Below are 17,676 nucleotides of genomic sequence, written 5' to 3'. Positions count from 1 at the left end.
ACATGTTCAATGACATATTTTACAATAGTGATTCTTCACTTTTCATGTCTATATAAAGGCCTTGTAATATATAGGAAAATATATACAATTGAAGAAGAAATAAAATCTCTTTCTTCTCTCTATCTCCATTTCTTGTTCATGTTTTACTAAATTACTTTTATTTCGTAACAAAATGGACTTTATTTGTCGGTTTTGGTTCTTTTCCTCATCCATCGAAAACATGTTCCTCAAACTCCAGTTTCTAAGAAATGAAGCTCCTGATATTTTTGCAACTATTGCTGCTTTAATGGATAGTGGTTAGGTTTGGCAAATGAAAACTATAATTATTTTTGTTTTGATATAGATAGAGAGACAACAATAAAGTTTATATAACTATATTTATAATTTCATATTTTTAATATACACAAAGAAAGAAAATAAAGTTTGATATATATTTTTATATACACAAAGAAGAAAAATAAAATCGTGATATGTATATATATATATAGACATACATATTAACATTGTACTATACACTGTGATATACTAAACAAGATACTACATATATGTTATATACTGAAATATACAAAGAAGGAATACATTTGATATACATTGATACGTTATTGTGATATACATTAATATAGAAACAACAATAAATTTCAAATAATTATATTTATAATTTCATATTTTAGATATACAAAGAAGGAAAATAAAATTTTAATGTACTTTTTGATATACCCAAAGAGGAAAAAAAAGTTGTACTATATCATTTGATGTGTGTATATATATATATATATTAGCTACCGGGTCAGTAACGCCTAGCTTTTGAGACCAAATTATGCGGCGGATATGCGGACCGCATACCTGTTATGCGATCGCATAACTGCGTCAGAGCTTCCATTCTTTCGAATTTTTGACCCGATCTAACTTCGATTTATAACCCTTGAAGCTCATTTTTGAGCCAAAATCTGATATTTTAGAGAGAGGTGAGAGCATTTTAGAGAGAGAAAGTGAAGACTTAGTAATTTATCCATCAATTCTTGTTCAAGGTTTGAAGATTTCACAAGGATCTTGCTAGGGCTTCAAAGAGGTAAGAATTTCGTTCCTCAATCCTTCAATTTCGGGTTTGGGATAAAAATGGGTGATTTATAGTATGATTCTTGGGTGTAAGAGTATTATGTATACATACCAATAAAGTTGTGAAAAGATTGTTAAGTTGAATTGGGTAAGGATTGGGTTGAAAATGGTAGAAATCTTCATAGGCTTTAATTGAAGATTTGAGGGTCGAGTTGGTGTCGCATTTTGGTGAATTTGTATGGTTGGACTCGTGGTTGGAGGAGCATTCATATTCTGTAACTTTTGTCGGGTTCCGATACGTGGGATCCACAGACGATTTTTGAGTTAATTTCGAATTTTATTGGAAACAATTAGTATCTCCTTATGGAATTAATTACAATAATTGGTTTTGACTGAATCGAATTAATTGTGGCTAGATACGAAGCTTTCGGAGACCAATTCTCGTGAAAAGGGCATAGCATAATAAAGAATTACATGGGTTGAGGTAAGTAACAATTATAAATATGGTCCTGAGGGTATGAAACCCCGGATTTTGGTATCATGTGATTATTTTGGAGGTGGCGCACATGCTAGGTGACAGGCATGTGGGCCTGCACCTAGGGGATTGTGACTTGGTCCGTCCCGAAAAACTATAAAGTTGAATAATTTATTGTTAGCTATATGACCTCTATGTGTTGAAGATATTTGACTATAAATCATGTTAGAAATCATGATTAGGCTATGTTATAGTATTGTTGAGACCTGTAGAGGTCGCATACTTGTTGAATTATTTGCTAATTGTTGTCTTGTACTCAGTCATGATTTTTCTTTCGTATTATACCTCAGTCTTTCTGGATATTTGTTTATATACTATGTTATCTTTGTTTGGGCTGATCTTTGTGATTCCTGAGAGCCCGAGAGACTTGAGAGGTTGAGGACGGAGTAAGGCCGAGGGCCTGTCGGTGAGGTAAGGATATTATGGCACGTGAGTTGTCAGTGCAGGATATTATAGCACGTGAGTTGTCCGTGCAGCACGTGAGTTGTCCGTGCAGATTATGGCGCTTGGGCTGTAGGAGCCCCTCCGGAGTCTGTACACACCCCTAGTGAGCGCGGGTACCCATTGAGTGTGAGTGCTGAGGGCTGAGAGCCGAGTGGTTGAGCTGTTGTGATGAGCTGAGTGACTGTTGCCTGAGAGGCTGTACTTGCTTTGCATTTGTTGTTGCACTTGGTTGCTATCTGTCATTATTGTGAAATCTCTGAAAGAATTTATATCCGGATTACTTGAAATTGAACTGTATAAAATTGATTTAACTTAAACTGCCGGATTTGAAAGCATGTCTATTCTTTGCTGGAACTACTGAAGGTGAACTATGACTGTGTAGCTCGTCATTATCTTCAGTTCCTTAGTTATTATTGTAACTTGCTGAGTTAGTTGTACTCATACTACACCCTGCACTTCGTGTGCAGATCTAGGTGTTCCTGAACATAGCGGGTGTTGATCATTTCGCGTAGTTGATTTTCAGAAGATTTTTGAGGTAGTTGCCATGTTCCGCAGACCTTGTTTCTCCTTCTCTATCTCCTTGTTTACTGTATTTTATCTCAGACTATTATAAACCGTATTTTACAGACTTGTACTCATATTAGATGCTCATGTACTCAGTGACACCAGGTGTTGGGAGTGTTGTATCAAAAATTGCTAGATCTTTGGTATTGTATTAAACGTTACATTTTTAAATTTAAAGGAAATTGTGGGTTATTGATGTTGTCGGCTTGCCTAGTACTGATATAGGCGCCATCACGACAGGTTAGGATTTTGGATCGTGATACCAACCTAGAAGCAGCTTTACACCATCCTTTCCTACCTCCAAACCTGTAACTACACCTGCTAACCATTTACTACCCCAGGGCCAGAATCTGACTAATGATAAATTCAAAAGAAGAAGGTTGACACCAGCAGAACTAAGTGAAAAAGGAGCTAAGTGGTTATGTTATTTATGTGATGAGAAATTCATTCCTGGGCATGTGTGTAAATCAAAGGCACAAATGTACTTACTGGAGTTAGTGGAAGAGGAAATTGCACCCATTGAGGAGGTGGAAGAGGAGCTGTTTAATGCAGTTGAGGTAGCAGAAACTTGTGAAATATACATTCATGCCTTACATGGGACTAGGGGGTATAAAACTCTAAGGCTCATGGGGTACTGCCAAAGAAGATCTCTGAATGTGCTCATTGACACTGACTCAACTCACAACTTTCTTGATAGTGGTCTAGTAGCTAAGATGGGCTGGAGAGTGGACCCCTATAACTTGTTGGATGCAAGCTTGGCAGATGGCAACTCAGTTACAATATCAGGAATGTGTAAGGGACTGGAGTCGTTACTGCAGAGTACAATGTTTAAGGTAGACTTTTTATTGCTTCTATTAGGAACCTGTGATATGGTATTAGGTGTGCAGTGGTTGAGTAATATGGGAGATATCCTTTTCAACTTCAAAAAGCTAACCATGAAGTTTGAATATGAGGGTAAATCATTCTTTTTTAAGGGCATCACACCAAAAATGCAGATGGTGGATTCTACTGCTATACAGAATTCACCACTGGATAGTGTGCAACTTTTCATGATTAAAGTGTCTCCTAGTTCAAGCGAGGTGTAGCAGATGACACAAAGGTAGAGCAAGTTGATGAACACGTAGAGATTCAACAAGTATTACAGGAGTTTGAGGAAGTGTTCCAAGAACCCAAAGACTTGCCTCCTCTTAGGGAATAATTTATCATCATATTCCCTTAAAAGAGGGAGCCAATCCAATCAACAGCAGGCCTCACAGGTACTCACCTGTGCAGAAAAATATTATTGAAGAGATGGTGCAGGAGTTACAATCTCAGGGGTTGATACAGAATAGTTGCAGCCTATTTGCTTCTCCAGTGGTGCTGGTAAGAAAGAAGGATGGAAGCTGGAGGCTTTGTGTGGACTACAGGGATCTCAATCAAATTACCATCAAGGATAAATACCTCATTCCCATCATTGAGGAACTATTGGATGAACTAGGGGGATCACAGATTTACTCTAAGATAGACCTGAGATCAAGGTACCATCAGATTAGGATGGCACCCAATGACATTCAAAAAACTGCATTCCGGACTCATTCAGGCCACTATGATTACTTGGTTATGCCTTTTGACTTAACTAATGCACCTTCAAGTTTTCAAGGACTTATGAACCATGTCTTCAGAGAACACTTAAGAAAGTTTATCTTGGTATTCTTTGATGATATACTCATATTCAGTAGAAGTATGGTGGAACACATTGGACATTTGAGAATCACTTTCCAGTTGTTGATACAACATCACCTTTATGCCAAGAGGTCAAAGTGAGAGTTTGTTGTTTCCAGTATAGAGTACTCGGTCCACTTCATTTCTGCTAAGGGAGTTTCAACTGATCCAAAAATGATACAAGTTTTACAACAATGGCCATTGCCTAAAACCATCAAGAAACTGAGGGGGGGGGGTTTAGGCTTAGAAGGCTATTACAGAAGATTCATTAGGGGTTATGGTCAAATTAGTAAACCTCTAACTCATTTGTTGAAGAAGGATTGCTTCAAATGGACTGAACCTGTATCTACTGCCTTTCAAGCATTGAAAAATGCCTTGACCTCTGCTCCAGTGTTAGCACTCCCTGATTTCAATCTTCCCTTCGCAGTAGAGACAGATGCATGTGATATGGGAATTGGGGTTGTAATCATGCAAAAAGGACAACCTATTGCTTACCTGAGCAAATGATTGTCTCCTCAACACCAAACTATGTCTGTTTATGATAAAGAACTGGTGGCTTTGGTAATGGTTGTGACTAGGTGGGGGCAGTATTTGGTGGGCAGACGTTTTGTAGCCAAGACTGATCAAAAGGCCTTAAAGTTTCTTTTAGAACAGAAACTGCACACAGGAGCACAACTTAAATGGGTAACCAAGTTGATGTTTGATTTTGATATTGAATACAAGAAGGGAAAGGAAAACAAGGCTGTCGATGCCTTGTCTAGGAGTCCAGCAGTGGAACTAGCTGATCTTACATTGTCTACAGTTAGAATTGATCTTTTTCAAGCCATACAAGATAGTTAGAAGTCTGACCCTAAGTTGGTGGAAATACTTCAACAGTTGCAGGACCTAAATGGAGAAATCAAAGGCTACTCATTTGTCAATCAATAACTGAGGAAGAATGGCAAGTAGGTGATTGGGGCTAGCATTTCTTTAAAAAGGGAAATTCTTCACTTATGGCATGATTCTGTGGGAGGAGATCATTCTGGATTTGACCACACCTTCAGGGGAATTGCTTGTTTTTTTTATTGGAAAGGAATGAAAAGGACGTGGAGGACTATGTGAAGAAGTGTGATGTATGTCAGAAGAGTAAGTATGATAACTCAGCTTATCCGGGATTGCTACAGCCACAAACAATTCCAGCCTTAGCTTGGAGCAGCATCAGTATGGATTTTATTGAGGGATTGCCTAAATCTAAAGGTAAGGAGGTGATCTGGGTGGTCGTGGATAGATTAACTAAGTATGCATACTTTATAGAACTGACACACCCCTATTCTGCAATGGATATAGCTAAACTATTCATGGAGCACATTTTTAAGCTCCATGGTATGCCTGAGGATATTATTAGCGATAGAGATCCAGTATTTACGAGTAAGTTATGGTAGGAACTATTTGCTATTCAAGGAGTCACCTTGAATACACCTACGGCGTATCACCCTCAGTCGGATGGACAAACTAAAGTTGTCAACAGGTGTTTGGAGACTTATCTTTGATGCTATTGTTCTGACTCTCCTAAAGATTGGGCACAATACCTAGCATTTGCAGAATGGTGGTATAATACTACCTTCCACACCTCCATTCAAACTACTCCATATGAAGCTCTATATGGTCAGCATCCACCTTCCATACATTCAAGGAGAATCTGAAGTTTTAGAGGTTAACAGAAGTTTAACTTCAAGGGAGTTGAAGTTACAGTTGCTGAAATTCCACCTTCATAGGTCATAATAGAGAATGATGGATCAAGCTAACAAGCATAGAGTGAATCGACAATTTCAGGTGGGGGATTGGGTCTATCTCAAGATACAGCCTTATCGACAGCTCACACTTTACAGTAACCACTTCTCCAAATTGTCTTCCAAATACTATGGGCCTTACCAAATTATTCAGAAGGTGGGCAGGGTGGCATACACATTGTCTCTGCCATCCCAGTAACTGTTACATCCAACCTTTCATGTCTCCCTTCTTAAACCCTACTATGAAGTGCCTTCATCTAGTAGTTTGTCCAGCCATACTGCCCATACTCTGCTAAAGTTTTGGATAGGAGAATGATTCAAAAGGGGAACAAGGCTGTAGCTCAATAGTTGATCCAGTGGGAGCACTTGCTAGAGGATCAAGCTACTTGGGAAGATGCACAGCACTGCAAGTCAGGTTTCCAACATTCATTCCTTGAGGTCAAGGAATTTTTTAGGGGGGAGTATTGTTATGATCTGAGGAATGAAGAGCTAATTGCACAGTTGCAGGAAGTAGTACTTTTAGCTTAAAGAGTAGTAAGGAATAAAAGTAGTTAAGTTTGTTGTTAAGTTCTGAGAATTACAGTTTAGTATTACATTTCAGTCTATTAGTTATTTTATTTTTACACTTTAGCCCAATTCTTCTTCACGCGTGAGAAGGGGGTATTTGTATTCGTTCAGGGTCATTTGGCCATTTTTATCGAAGAAAGTCAGTTTCTAGTTAATTTTTTCTTTTCTTAGTTTAATTTCTCTATTTGCTAGCTGAATTTCACAATCCACATCAATTCTTGTGATGGATCGTTGGAATTTGGGGTTCAACCCAGAAGCTATAGGCTCTGATACAGTCTTCAATCGAAGGGCAACACGACTGAATATTGGCATCATAATTACAAGATGAGTGTAGGCAAAAATTCTTGAAGCTGATTAATTGAAATATATAAGAGCAAAAAACTCATGAATGAAAAGTGCAACTAAACCCTTTCTTTTTCCTTTTTAATGCTTAACAAGGAAAAAAAAGTGTTTTACCTACATTATATTGGTGTTGTTTTTCCTTTTTTTGTAAATTTTAGTCAAGGTATAAGTGAGAGGCTGATCTTCTCTAATTTCCACAAGTTTGTCAAAAAGAAGTAACTAATCAATCTAATTGAATTAAGAATCATAATTAGACGCAGGGTAAATTTCGCCCTTTAGCTCTAAATCAGTATTATTTCACAATCTGATATATTGATGCAGAATTTTGCAGCGATCACCTCAAAGTCACAGGCCGTAAGAATAGATTATAATCACAATGCGAGGGGCCGATTTATAGTTCAACGGAATAAGTTCAACTGACCTAGTAGATTCGGTTCACACACTATCTATGTGTGTTAAGAATACACTAAATAACAGCAGCAACAACAACAACCCAGTATAATCCCACTAGTGGGGGAGGAGGGTAGTATGTACGCAAACCTTACCCCTACCCTGGGGTAGAGGCTGTTTACGATAGACCCTCGGCTCCCTCCCTCCAAGAACTTCCCACCTTGCTCTTGGGGTGACTCGAATTCACAACCTCTTGGTTGGAAGTAGAGTGTGCTTACCACTAGAGCAACCCGCTCTTGTCAAAAAATACACTAAATAAATACAAAAAATATGTTCTAAACCCAAAAAATCGAGTAAACTGTGGGTTCAAAAAATTCTGAACTTAACATCCTGAATACATTCTGATCACAATAAGATAACATCACATGAATTTGAAAAGACTTACTTGTCATGCTGATTGATTGTGAGAAGAGAAAAGCCCTAGGCTTTGTTATGCTCTGTTCTATAATCTCAAGGACACTTTTGGAAATTTGTCTGTGTTTTGAATTTTAGAAAGAAAGTTTAAATAAAAGGTTTCTGGGATCCGGTCAGTTCTTTTCGCGGGTTTTATGGGTTGTTAGTTGGGTTTTGTGGGCTGTATTTTGGGTTATTGGGCTGCTTGGTCTTGAAAGGCCCCTCAGATGCAAGTGGCATATAGCCCATTAACATAAATAGCCGGCAGAAATTTGGAATTAGCCTGATTTACAATTACTAACTGAAAATTAGCCACAATCTTACAATTAATCAAAATTTAGCCACTTTTTCATGCGAAAATAAAATTTGAACCAAAATACCCTTAGTTATAATCCGGAAAAATTCCAGCATAATATGTTGGAATCCGAATTTTTTACATATGAAATTCAAGCATAATGTATGAAATTCATAATGTGGTGGAATTCTAACATAATATATTGAAGTTGTATATGCATGAGTTCTAGAATCCAATATATTATGCTAATTTTTTTCATATTTCAGTTAAGACTATTTTTGTCTAGATTTTATCTCTGTATTAAATAGTGGTTGTTTTTCAATTACGTTGGGACACTGCTTTTTTCAATTACCAAGGTAAAACACGGTCATCCCATGTTATTTTGACTAAATAGCCACCCACCAAACTACTTAAACTAAAAATAGTCGAATAATGTACAATAATATATAATATGTGCATAACGATGTATAATTTATGTATACCGGTTAGGAAATATAAACAGTGAATTCAAGTGGCTATTTATGTATATATTCCTATTTCTTTCCTTCTTTTTTTTTTTTTTTCTATTTCCATTTTATTTTATATTTTGGAATATTTTTCACAAACCTTTATGAGATTTCGATGGGTAACATATACCTCTCTTGTGGCTCCAAATATTACAAAAAATTACTTCGATCATATTTAACATAACTAGTCTCTTGGTACGCGCGTTGCATGTGTACCCAATCTTTATAATTACAAAATTTTAAAAGATCATATAGTTATTATATTAAAAATTATATTTCAGTTAAGTATTAATTAAAAGTTAAATAAAAAAGTATAAGTTCTTAAAATTAATGGTTGTTGATCACATTTAGCTAACTCAATAAAGGAAGAAACTATGTAAAGACTCCTAATCATCTCTATCAATATACTTAACTAAAAATTTAACCTAATTAATATAAATCACTATTGCAAAAGTAGAATCCAGAGTAAATTTAAATTAATTTACTCTTTCTCGTTTTGGAGTGAGCTTTTTTTTTTCTTTTTTTTTTTTGTCCAAGCTTATAAGCATGCATCCAGATTGAATGTCCCGATGCATCCGGAAATTGCTTTCTTATGTAAGCAAGAGTGTATGACTGAAATTAAATTTCTTACTGTTGATGGATTCGAAAGGATATGTATGTTAATAGTATTTTAGAAGGAGTCAGAATATGGAATACATGTCAAAAATCAAAATTTAAAAATATTCTTTCATCAGTTTTCGATTGAAGTTTAGTTTCCTATAGTTAGTTCTCATTTTATTAAAGGTAAGTCTGCATTGATTCAAAATATTAGTGGTTTATAATCTTTAAAATACTTTTATAAGAATGCACTTGGCTTGCCCTGAATGTCTCTCCTCGTCGAGACGACCAACTTTGACCATATCTTTTCGCCTTGGTTACTCTGAATTCCACCCCAAAAAAAAAAAGTTCAAGTGTTAGTAGTTTGCATATCTAAACTGAGAATAGAATAGCTGATTTGAAGATGTATTAAGAAGCATTATAATCAGAATTCAGAGCTAAGGGACAGTTGTTTTTGTTAAGGGAACCGTCAGCTGCTATCCTTCGGGTGCACATAGGGTAAACCTCGCTCGTGTAATAGCCCGCAAACCACACAAGAGGGTAAACCGCATAAGGCATGCCCGTACGGCGGGCTCGACTGAGGAGATATGCAAGTAGGACCCAAACCATAGACCTCCCATACATTTCAGTATTCAACCTAAATAATCCATTTACCTGAGCCATTCCTGTGATGGATCGTTGGAATTTGGGGTTCAACCGAGAAGCTATAGGCTCTGATACAGTCTTCAATAGAAGGGCAACACGACTGAATACTGGCATCATAATTACAAGACGAGTGTAGGCAAGAATTCTTCAAATATAAAAGATCAATATGAGAAAGAAGTACAGTAACTACCTAGTCTTCAACCTCTCACCTGTAATTACTGGGTTTTCTTTAGTCCAGAAAAGCTTTGAGCAGCATATTCATTCTTTTTTCTTTCCTCCTTTTTAATTTGAACAAGGAAAAAAAGTGTTCTACCTACTCCTCAATGGTGTTATTGTCTATTTGTGATGTAAATTTTAGTCAAGGTCCTTCTTTCAAGTAATCATTGAGTACTAGAATAGGAAATACCATTTCACAAACCTGGGATTATCACTTCATAGCTTTTAGAAGATATGCACGATTATTTAGCCTTTACTTAATCCTAAAATTTTGCATTAGGACTCACACATATCTAAATCATAATATTGGGATAAGCATCATTGTCTCTATCTAAAGCGTGATTGGATTTGGACATGTAGTTTTCTTTATCATTAGTTGATGCATATAGCATCACACAACCTCTTTCTGATTTGTAGGACTCTCCTAGTCGCGTGCAAACTTTAATTCTTTGATCTTTTACCCACTAAATTTACATGACCAGCTTGGGCCTTAGGTTTAATCAAGGTAGTGACGGCTATCCTAACTTGTTAAGTGAAAGTGGAGGCTGATCTTCTCCAAATTACTCTAGTTTATCAAAAAGAATTATTACTCAAAGAGGTAAGTGAAAAGAAACTAGATCATGAAAAGAAAAAGGAAATCTTAGTTCTGAATAAGAGTATATATCTGGAAATATTAAAAAACATTGATTCATCCCGCTGGACCCCTCATGCGATATTAACAAGTAAACAATAAATACATTCACTCTCAAATCAAAAGTTTCAAAAAGCTTAGGAAATTGGAGAAACGATAGAAGCAAAATCAACCGTCGACGATGGATTCAATCGAACAAAAGCTTACCAGAGAATAACGCCGGCTGGCGCTCTTTCAGGCCACGATTATCAGTTTTTTGTTTTGTTTTACGTAGGATAGTTGTTCAATGTATCCTGTATATATGTTAAAGCAATTCCAAAAACAGACGGAACATATGGATTATTAGGGTTTTTGTATTTTTAATACTAGTTTTACAATACGTGTGTATAGTGTCTATCAATTAAAAGTATATATATTTTGACGTTAAAATAAAATATAATATTTGTTTAAACATTGAAAATAATTTTTCTCACACTAACATAGTAATTGTATTCAATATCTTCTGAATATGCATATATAGATGATGAATTAAGTTAAATTAGTTGTACATTATTTTGTAATTATACATATCTTATAATATGATATACAAATATGTTAAATTGTTCTCACCTGATATCTCTTTATGAATACATTTTGTCTTCTACTATTTCATTCTTATTTCCTAACCAATTTAATTCTTAATACTATAACTGATTTTGTTTTATATTCTTATGATGGTCTTTTTATGAAAAATAATTTATGTATTCTAAGATTTGCGTAACCTTGAAAAATATTTTTACCTATTTGATGAATTTGGAAAGCAATAAAATTAGATTATTTTGCTAGTTAGTTAATTCAAAATCGGAAAAAAGTTAATTTAAATATTTAATTATCTGTTTAATCACTAAAAACTCTATTTGTTAAGGATTCAAGTTATTAATATTACCTCATACCATACATTAAATATTTAATTATAACAATACTTTTATCCACAAAAACTCTTTTATCAAATAATAAAATTGAACTTTTGCACTTTATGTTTGTCGTAGTGTTAGTAAATGACCTTTGTCAATTACGTTCTTTCTCTCTTTCTCTTGCTATTATTAAATATTTTCGTAATTATTTTTCTAATTATATTTTAAAATCTATATTAATATTTATATCTAAAAAAATTATTGATCGAAGAATAAAATTAATAGTAAGTGGACCAATCTCACAGACTACTCACAACATTTATAGGTTAATTACTGATTTGGGATAAAGAACAAAGCAAAATGCTTTATCTTTCTTCAATCTTTTCTTTATTTTATTTTTTTTACATCATAATTGTTCAACTAAAATTTAGCACAATTATACAATCTCTTTTAAGCTAAAAACGTTCAATTGTAGAAAATTCATACGCATAAAGATTAGGTATTATTTAATCATACTTTAATTATAAAATTGATATAAGGTAAAATTTAATAATTTTAAAGTCCTAAATATAAGGACTTCTTACTTAATTCAAATAAAAAAAGATTTAATGAGTATTAAATTAGATTTAATTTCAAACTCCTAAATATTAGCTAGTAGAATAATTAAATGACTATTTTGTCTAGTGTGAACTTTATCTTAAAGGGGTAAAAAAGATGAACGACATTTCGCTAAGGGTCTTCATGCCTTTAATATAGTATAGATATAGATAGATAGATAGATAGATAGATAGATAGATAGATAGATATTTAAATATAGATAGATAGATTTGTGATAATGAATGAATAATGTTAAAAAGATTCTAAGAGCCCTTAGTATTTAATTTTTCCTATTAGTTTATAAGGTAAAATCTTAATTAATATTAAAGTCCTTTTTAAAACATCATAACTTTAATAAATAAAGATTTAGTAAATAAATGTTATATGATTAAAAAGTCCCATTTGTTAAAATAATAATTGTATACAATAGTAAAATAGTTATAGTTGTATCATAATTAAAGTGAAGTATTTATGTAAGGTAAACTCTTCATTGATTTTTAAATTTAGTTTTTTTAGAGTTTAAATAAGAAAAGATATAATAAATAGAATTTTAGTTGGTGTGAAAGTCCTAAATATTAGGAAGATAATTAAAATGACAATTTTATTCAATGTAAAATCTATTTTTAAAGGGTAAAAAAGGCGAACGATATTTTTCTAAGGGCATTCGTGCTTTTAATATAGTATAGATAGATAATTTTATTACCGTACCAAATTTTTTTAATTATAAAAAATAGCTAACAGAGTAGTTCTAGATGTGTAAAAGATGAGTCACATCATATCCCTACGGCTTCTCTTCATTTTGGAGAAATTTCCTAATTTGCTGTTTTAGCCCAAGGGCGGATTCACACAATTGAACCCGCTTTGCAAACTTTTTTACTATTTTATAGGGAAATTATCTTTCTATGAAATAAAAGTTGTTGAACCCTCTTGATAAAAGGGATGCGTTGGTCGTATGGTTCAGGCGGGTTCAACGCTTGCAGTTGTTTGTGTGTTTAGTTCCTTGTTCTTGCATTATTTTTTACGTTTTTAGTTTCCACAGCTTTTCTGGCCCTTCTGTTTCTTAAATTCTATTGTGCTAAATCAAGGAAAGTCAGGTTAATCACTACCATAAACCACTTCAACATTCTATTTTACTAATTCTTTGAAATAATCTTGCCGTGGTTTTACATTTTTCTTCATTTTTAAATGTTTAAATACTGATTTTTTGTTTTTTCCTTTTAATTAGTTTTCCTTCATACTTTGTTCTATCAAAATTTGACAGCCTTTAGATATGAAACTTTCATATCGTTTCTTGTTTTCTTTCTTTTGCTGTTTATAGTAAATTTGTTTCTTTTCATAATCTTGCATACTTTTTTTGTAAAATTATTAATCTAGTCTAGTTTATAGCTCCCTTTCGTTTTCTTTCCCACATTTAGCGCAAATTAAACTATAAATGTAACGACCCGACTTGTCGTTTTAAGAATTTACGCCCCGTTCAGTGACTTAAGGTCTCGAGAAGTTTCGTAATATGTATTATGACCCGTGGGTGTGGTCGAGTTTGATTTTTCGGAATTTAATTAAAAGAACAATTCTTATTTAGAAGCTTAAATGGAAAGAGTTGACCGGAGAGTTTACTTTTGAGCAAATGACCCCGGAATGGAATTTTGATGATGGCAATATCTTCGTATGATGATTTTGGACTTAGGAGCGTGTCCGGAAAATTATTTGGAGGTCCGTAGTGGAATTAAGCTGGAAATGGCGAAACTCAAATTTTTGGAAAGTTTTATTGGGGGTTGACTTTTTGATATCGGGGTCGGAATCCGATTCCGAAAGTGGGAGTAGGTCAATAATGTCGAATATGACTTGTGTACAAAATTTGAGGTCAATCGGATGTGATTTGATAGGTTTCGACATCGATGGTAGAAGTTAAAGTTTCAAAGTTCATTAAGTTTGAATTAGGGTGCGATTCATGATTTCGATGTTGTTTGATGTGATTTGAGGCTTCGAGCAGGTCCGTGTTATGTTATGGGACATGTTGGTATAATTGGACGGGGTCCCGAGGGGCTCGGGTGTGTTTCGGGGTGGTTTTGGACCAAATTGGAGCTGTTTGGACTGCTGTTGCTGAAGTCTGGTTTCCTTCTTCGCGAACGTGAAGGGAGTCCCGCGTTCGCGAAAAGGAATTTGAGGGGCTGATGGTTTGGCCTTCGCGAACGCGAAGCTGTGGACGTGAACGCGAAGAAGGAGCAGGGCAAGCCTTCACGAACGCGGCCAAGACAACACGGACGCGAAGAAGAAAGGAAGAGTTGGGGCTGAGGTCGTGTGACCTTCGCGAACGTGAAAGAGCTGGTCAGCTGGTCATCGCGAACGCGAAGAGGAAATGATGGGGCAGGAATAGTTGGCCTTCGCGAACGCGACTCTAGTCACGCGAACACGAAGAAGGATTGGAGGCAGCTTGTCACGACCCAAAATCCAAAAAGGCTGTGATGGCACCGGACACCACTGTCAGGCAAGCCAACCATAATTAATTAACTTAATTACTCATTTTAGTATTTTTGAAATAAAAATTTCTTTAATGAAATTGTAAAGATAAAACTCATAGAGTAAATGATAAATATTTTTAGCAACTAAATTTTTAAATAATTCACAATCATTCCCAAAACCCGGTGTCACAAGTGCATGAGCATTTACTAGGGAATTAAAAATAAAATATATCATCTGTTTAGAATACAAATTAGACAGGAAAAATATAATAACCCTGAAGGAGACTATGTTGGCTGCGGATCGTAATACAAAATGCAGCTCCCATATGTCCCCACAATTATTAACCACACCTCTACGCCCACAAAGCCACTAGACATATATGTACCTGCACAATAAAATGAGCAGCAAGTGCAGTATGAGTACGAAAATAACGTGTACCCAGTAAGTATCAAGCCTAATCTCGAAGAGGTAGATACGAGATGGCCGACTTTGACACTCACTATGGGTCAATAATATTAAATAATCATGAAATAGAAATATTTATATCAACGTGATTCACAGAGTTAACAGTAATTTTATTGACCAGTAGAAATAACTAAATTCCTTCAAATGCAGTAATTCTCAATATATTAATTAAATTCCTTCAATTCCAATAAATTTCAAAATTTATCAATTAGTCTCTTTTACAGGAATAACAATAATTCCTTAACAAGCAGGAATAATAATTCATTAAATTCCAAAGATTTCCAATTTATCAATTAGCTTCACAAGCTGCAATAAACTACTAAGGTATAGTGTAATTATTATTATTAAGCATGATTTCTGCCGAGGACATACAGCCTGATCCAGAGTGTCGTGTACACTGTCGAGGGACGTGCGGCACGATCCGTAGATGCATCTATCATGCCGAGGCATTTGGCCCGCTCAACAAGAAAGGAGAACATTCTCTTATGTACCTCCAGGAAGAGAGTATATTTATTAAAGATAAATTCGGGAGGAAGAAAAATTTCTTTTAGCAATTAATTAATTTAAACAGAAAATCAAGCATATGCGATTTTCATCCTTTAATATCTTTATCTAACAATTCAAAATATATTCATATATATCAATTAATATTAATTAAACAAAGAATACAATGTACACATATAATTCATATTTTGAGTCCTAAACTGTCACGACCCAAAATCCATAAAGGTCGTGATGGCGCCGGACACCGCTATCAGACAAGCGAACAATAAATACTAAATAAATTCTCATTTTAATAGATTTGAAGTCATAGTTGTTCCCCTCAATTAAATATCAGAAGATTAAGTTTATAAAATATGTAATAATATATTTAAAAATTTCCAATACAGTGCAGCCCATAATCATCCCAAACCCCGGTGTCACAAGTGCATGAGCATTTACTAGAGAATTAAAAATAAAATACAGCATCTGTCCAGAATACAAATTAGACAGAAAAATATAATAACTTTGAAGGAGACTCTGTTACCTGCGGATCGTAATATAGAATGCAGCTCACCTATGTCCTCACAATTATTAACCACACTTTTGCGCCCACAAGGCTGCGATACATATATGTACCTGCACAATAAAATGTGCAGCAAGTGCAGTATGAGTACGAAAACAACGTATACCCAGTAAGTATCAAGCCTAATCTCGAAGAGGTAGAGACGAGATGGCCGACTTTGACACTCACTATGGGTCAATAATATTAAATAATCATGAAATAGAAATATTTATATCAGCGTTATTCATAGAGTTAACAGTAATTTTATTGACCAGTAGAAATAATTAAATTCCTTCAAATGCAGTAATTCTCAATATATTAATTAAATTCTTTCAATTCCAATAAATTTCCAAATTTATCAATTAGTCTCATTTACAGGAATAACAATAATTCCTTAACAAGCAGAAATAATAATTCATTAAATTCCAAAGATTTCTAATTTATCAATTATATTCACAAGTTGCAATAAACTACTAAGGTATCGTGTAATTATTATTACTAAGCACGATTTCTGCCGAGGACGTACGACCCGATCCAGAGTGTCGTGTACACTGTCGAGGAACGTGCGGCACGATCCATAGATGCATCTGTCATGCCGAGGCGTTCGGCCCGCTCCACAAGAAAGAAGGACATTCTCTTATATACCTCCGGAAAGAGAGTATATTTATTAAAGATAAATTCGGGAGGAAGAAAAATTTCTTTTAGCAATTAATTAATTTAAATAGAAAATCAAGCATATGAGATTTCCATCCTTTAATATCTTTATCTAACAATTCAAAATATATTCATATATATATCAATTAATATTAATTAAACAAAGAATACAATGTACACATATAATTCATGTTTTGAGTCATAAACTGTCACGACCCAAAATCCATAAAAGTCGTGATGGCGCCGGACACCGCTGTCAGACAAGCGAATAATAAATACTAAATAAATTCTCATTTTAATATTTTTGAAGTCATAGTTGCTCCCCTCAATTAAATATCAGAAGATTAAGTTTATAAAATATGTAATAATATATTTAAAAATTTCCGATACAGTGCAACCCATAATCATCCCAAACCCCGGTGTCACAAGTGCATGAGCATTTACTAGGGAATTAAATATAAAATACAGCATCTGTCCAGAATACAAATTTGATAGGAAAATATAATAACTTTGAAGGAGACTCTGTTAGTTGCGGATCATAATATAGAATGCAGCTTACCTATGTCCCCACAATTATTAACCACACCTCTGCGCCCACAAGGCTGCTATACATATATGTACCTGCACAATAAAATGTGCAGCAAGTGCAGTATGAGTACAAAAATAACGTGTACCCAGTAAATATCAAGCCTAATCTCGAAGAGGTAGATACGAGATGGCCGACTTTGACATTCACTATGGGTCAATAATATTAAATAATCATGAAATAGAAATATTTATACCAACGTTATTCACAGAGTTAACAGTAATTTTATTGACCAGTAGAAATAATTAAATTCTTTCAAATACAG

The 17,676-nt window shown here is 34.5% G+C and overlaps 1 protein-coding gene across 1 annotated transcript; it reads left to right on the top strand.

Annotated features, from left to right (window-relative positions):
• Positions 1-4,474: 4,474 nt before the first annotated feature.
• LOC138895570 (uncharacterized mitochondrial protein AtMg00860-like) lies at positions 4,475-4,807 on the top strand. Its single transcript, XM_070180274.1, has one exon. It carries the CDS (start codon positions 4,475-4,477, stop codon positions 4,805-4,807), a length of 333 nt encoding a protein of 110 aa, XP_070036375.1.
• Positions 4,808-17,676: the final 12,869 nt, after the last annotated feature.

The sequence above is a fragment of the Nicotiana tomentosiformis genome, chromosome 7 (genome assembly GCF_000390325.3).
Source record: "Nicotiana tomentosiformis chromosome 7, ASM39032v3, whole genome shotgun sequence".
Lineage (NCBI taxonomy): Eukaryota > Viridiplantae > Streptophyta > Magnoliopsida > Solanales > Solanaceae > Nicotiana > Nicotiana tomentosiformis.
This window is presented reverse-complemented; position numbering and strand designations above follow the sequence as displayed.

What these genes read in the sequence shown, in the direction of transcription:
- LOC138895570 (XM_070180274.1), top strand. Translation starts at nt 4,475, where the DNA reads ATGATACAAGTTTTACAACAATGGCCATTGCCTAAAACCATCAAGAAA.